Genomic DNA, 4,872 nt, shown 5'->3' on the forward strand with positions numbered 1-4,872 from the left:
TTTTCGGCCGGGCAGGTCGGCCGGTGCCGGCTGGCGGCCCCCCGGGGGGGGGGGGGGGGGTGACTGGGAAGGGGCAGCAAAAGGGCGGAACGCACTCTTCGTGGCAGGCGGTTCTTTGGGCCCTCCCTCGGCCATAGGCGAGAAGAGCCCCCTGCCCTGACGACGGCAGGGACGACGGGCGCAGGGTCTCAGCTGCAGCGGCGCTTGGATTCCAACTAGCTGGCCACCGCCATTCTCACCTGGCACTTACACGGGCCTCTCTGTGTGTGAAAAACAGGAAGGCGGCAGCTTCCGATGGGCTTGCTCTACTTTCCTGAACTGCCGCCCTGCCGGAATGGCCCAGCAGGGCTGCTTCCCCAATCCTGAACACATTGACTAGGCAGCAAATCCCACTGTACTCAGAAGAACTTGGTTGGGGTCCTCCTTTCCTAGTTTAGAACGAAGTCCAATTTCAGAAGGGTTTATTTTCTAGCAATGCACTGAGGACCCAGATATGGGTGTGGTGAATGCCCATACTTAAATCAGGAAAGGTTTGTCTTCTTCTTCTTCTTCTTTTTTAAAAGTTATTTTTATTAATTTTTTCATAAACAGATTTCAGTAAGACTCCTGGTTTATGGACTAGGAAAAGTGGATGTCTAAGTCTTTCTATTTTAGAAATATCAGAGCAGAAAAAAATCTCATTAAATGAAGCGATGAATTGTGAATCCACCTCTGATTTGTGAAAAACTTTTGTTTGCTAGGATAAGAAGGGGCTTACAGGGAAACAAGCTAACTTTGAGCGGAAGACAGTGTACCAGAGGCATGTCCGAACACCAAGCTTGCTGGCCAAAAGCATTTTGGAAGGTAATACCCTTGGACACTTTGACTTTTCCAGCTTCCAGGCATTCAAGCTTTGATGATGATTTAGTGAAGTGTCTGCCAGTGGCACTTGCTTGCATTATTCTGAACCATGTATGTGGATATGCAGGGTTTTTTTTTTAATCAGTACAAAAATTCATTTGTTTAATTTCTCAGCACATGCTCCTTGTTTTCCTTCCAACCTGGATGACATTTGAGGGACTGTATCCCTTATCCAAGGGATCTTCTCTGCAAAATTTCAGAGAGGGGAGAAACTATATCAGTTTTATAGATAATACAAATTCTCAGAGTGGGCTAAATCCCCCCAAAGCTAGGCAGAATAGCGCACTGGAAAGACATTTGGCACCCTCATAATATGGCAGAATTATGCAAGGAGCAGTGACTTGCATGGGGCACCCCTAGACAGGCAGGCAAAGTTGTAGAGGGGACGTCCCCTCTGGATGAGACCCCTGTTTTGGGCTCGGCTGCTACTCAGCAAGCAGGCATAGCTGCCTGTCTCTATCTCATTATGACCACCCCAGAGACACACTGTGAGTGTTCGAAACACATTATTTATTGCAAGTGCTTAGTAGAAATCACTTGACTAAATAAATTTAAATACAGTTCAAGTAGTACACACAGTCATTGTATGTGTACTTCAGTACATGCAAAAGTAGATAATGATGATGATGATGATGATATGCTCAATCCCATTGTTTTCATTGGGGTTAAGTGCACCACAGTCTTAGTTAGATCATGGCCATGCAATGTTGACTTTGCTTGAAAAAAATCACTGGGAGTTGGTTTCCTGGAAAATACATTTTGAATTAGGTCAAAAGATGTAATGGCATTTGCCTCACAGAAAATATCAAAATTCCCCAGGAATTTCACAAATAAAACATATTTCTTAATAATTAAGAAATGTATTCTGTTTCCAGAAGGAAGCTTGGAACCTGCTTATTTTTATCTGAAGACATAAAAAGGTGTTTAACATCCATATGAAAATTATGGAATGATTGAATGTTTTAACTCTTTTATCTGTTTTAATATATCTTGTTCAATGTATTTTTACATATATGTCTGTAAGCTGTCCTGAGCCTGCCTCTGCGGGGAGGGCGGGGCATAAATCAAATGAATAAAATAAAAAATAATAATCCAAAATTAAAATCAGAATTGGGAAAAATATGGTGAAACTAATGATAAACTAGCAACTTCTAATTAACACCAACTAACCACCCCACAAAACCACCCTCCCTGCAAATGAATACAACAGAATAGATTTCATTTTGACTTTAAAAGCATCTTGCTTTTGTTAACTATGTTAAATGTCTATGACAACTCTATACAAAGAATGCTTTGAGGATGCTGAATTTAAAAATCATATTGATTCTATAAAGTAAAAAATCAGGCTGAAAAAATACCATCTCTATCTTTTACATTTGCTTAAAATTTAAAATTAACCACATAGATTTTCAGACTGACTTTTCTTATCAGTATGCTAAAACAATGAAGGTGAAAACCAATTCCTATTACAGACTAATGACAAAAGTAATTTGATTTTTAAATGTATCTGGATGTCCAACTTAAATGTGCATTTTATAATGCAGTCCTATGTACAATTTTGGGTAAATCCCATCAGTGAGATTTCTTTCAGTGTATACATAACTTCACAGGTCTGAATCATAGGTGCGATTGCCTTATATCTAAACATTAAGGGGAGATGTTTTATTAGTGCCATCAACAAAACTATCTAGCTTTCTATGCGATCTCTAAGCTTGTATGAAAACACAAATAGAAAAACTTCCATAATCAATTAGGCTCATTAGTCACGTAAAATTAAAATAATTACTAACAATAAAGGAACAGTTTTCAGGACAATTTACTTTTAATCTGCAAACAGACAATCCTGCATTTCCTTATCAAAACAGATATATAGAAGAGTGATGCAGACTGATAGGGAAAAAGAAAAACCTGGCCAGGCCAGCTCCTCTCCCTATAACATAGCTTAAGATGAAGAAATTGGCAAGTGAAACCTTGTCATGGCATAGAGATAAGTACTATTACCTACTAATGGTTTACAAACAAAGCAGCAGTTAGAGTTGCTAGGTGGGGGAAAAGTTGGCAACCCTAAAAAAGCACTCACAAAATAAGAACACGATTGCACATACCTTTTCTAGTATGCCAAAATAGCTTGAAGGTTATATTCCAGCTTTTCTAGTATAGCAATCCCATGTTTTCTGAGTAGTGATTGTGATGAGTTATCAAACCATTTAGAAGAGGCTGAGCAAGCAAAAATGATGACTAGGTCTGGAAACTGCACACATCCCCACATTCCTTTCCCTCATTTGCTTCTGTCTTTCTGTCGTCTCTGTGTTCATACTGATTCATGTTTAGAGACCAGAAACGTATGAGCTATAGGTTAGCTTTGGCAATGATATTCTGCATTACTCAACAAAGAAACATAACCTGTATTTTAAAATGTCCTATCTATGGTTTTTTTATGGGATGAATGGATGGACAGGACATTGCAAAAGGTAACAGTAAGGACTGCAGGCCTGTAGCCAGGATTTTGTTGCTTGTGGGGCAATTTTTTTTCTGGTGGGGCTGAAGTTAGTGTAGAAAGAAAAGCCATTTAGCCAATAGAAAGCTCTTTCCAGTATACATCTCTAAATTGCAAGCTCTCAACCACTTTAGATGGCAGTTCTCAGCTGCTGCAAGTTAATCATTTCTGCCAGCCTGAGTAACAGTTCTGCTAACAAGCCAGCAGGTGGGGGGGATGACTTCTGTAGTCAAGAAAGCTAACACTTAGGCAGAAAAATTCTTTTAAAGGAGACCAGTTTCTTGACACAGAGTTAGAAAGGATCCTAGAGGTCACCTACTCCAGCCCCCTTGCTCAGTGTGGGAATTAGTTAACTACAGCACCCCACTCTGCTTAAAGGAACGCATGCCTTTAAAAATGTTTAAAAATGAGTGAAAAAAATTACATGAGAAATTCTTGTACAGCTTTGCCTTTAAGAAAGGGGATGGAACTCCCAAAAGCCCCACTGTACCTACAGGCCTGGAAATGAGTGGATACAATATTAGCACACATAACTTGAACTTACAGTTTCTGCACATTGTGTGTAAGGTCGGGAGGAAAACCTCTGCACTTTCTCCTGTGATGAGATGTGTAAAATTCAACTGCAAAGACAAGTCATTCCTCTTACTTACTGTGCATCAGTGTTGTCTTGAATGTTACTGAGGAAGCATGGTTAAGAAGAGCAAGTAACTTTTGCAGACTCTTCTCCTGTTTCTCCATGATGTCTGAAGCCACCCCTTTCATAAAGGTCATAAAACACTTTTGTATGCTTTATAACACAAATAACAGTGACTTCATTGGGAATGAAGGCACATGTACAGCTCCCATGCAGCAAATACTGCCAAAGTAGCTCTTCTAGCATCTTGCTACTTCCCTTATAACCCAGGGTTTGTATGCAAATGACCTATTCTATTTTGGGCTTCCCCCTCCAGGTTATCGTCCCATTGCAGCAGATCCCTACCTTGGAGGGAATTCACCCTTGCCGCCTCCTGTGAGTGACAGGATGAGAAAAAGACGAGCTTTTGCTGACAAAGAACTGGAGAATATCATGCTTGAAAGGGAGTATAAAGAAAGGGAAATGATGGAAGCTACTCAAGCTGCTGCCTTTTTTCTGCCAAACCGTATGGGGCATGGGTCTGAATATAACTCTTATAAAACTGCCTTTAGCCCTAATCAGATTGAAGCTTCCAATAAGGAGTTTTGCAACTTCTTGCCAACCTGCCTGGATCTAACAATGCAGTATTCAGGTTCAGGGAACATGGAACTGATTTCATCAAATGTGAGTGTAGCTACTACCTACAGGCAGTACCCTATACCCTCTAGGCTTCTGGTGTGGCCCAAGTGCGGTCCCCTGAATGATGCCCTTCTCTATCAACAGTGCCTTCTAAATGCTACCACAGTCCAAGCCCTCAAACCTGGGGCAGTCTGGGACTCCAAAGCGTCACAAGGTCAGGACT

General features: G+C 40.9%; 1 protein-coding gene across 1 annotated transcript in view; it reads left to right on the forward strand.

Moving 5' to 3' along the window:
* Nucleotides 1-4,872, forward strand: part of DMRT2 (doublesex and mab-3 related transcription factor 2) — a 13,892-nt gene that overhangs the window by 7,808 nt on the left and 1,212 nt on the right. Inside the window, exons 4-5 of the mRNA XM_015425909.1 lie at nucleotides 741-843; nucleotides 4,348-4,863. Of these exons, the coding sequence (XP_015281395.1) occupies nucleotides 741-843; nucleotides 4,348-4,863 (619 nt within the window). The remainder of the gene's footprint in view (nucleotides 1-740; nucleotides 844-4,347; nucleotides 4,864-4,872) is intronic.

This window comes from Gekko japonicus, unplaced genomic scaffold (assembly GCF_001447785.1).
Source record: "Gekko japonicus isolate JY-2015 unplaced genomic scaffold, Gekko_japonicus_V1.1 scaffold31, whole genome shotgun sequence".
In the NCBI taxonomy this organism is placed as follows: domain Eukaryota; kingdom Metazoa; phylum Chordata; class Lepidosauria; order Squamata; family Gekkonidae; genus Gekko; species Gekko japonicus.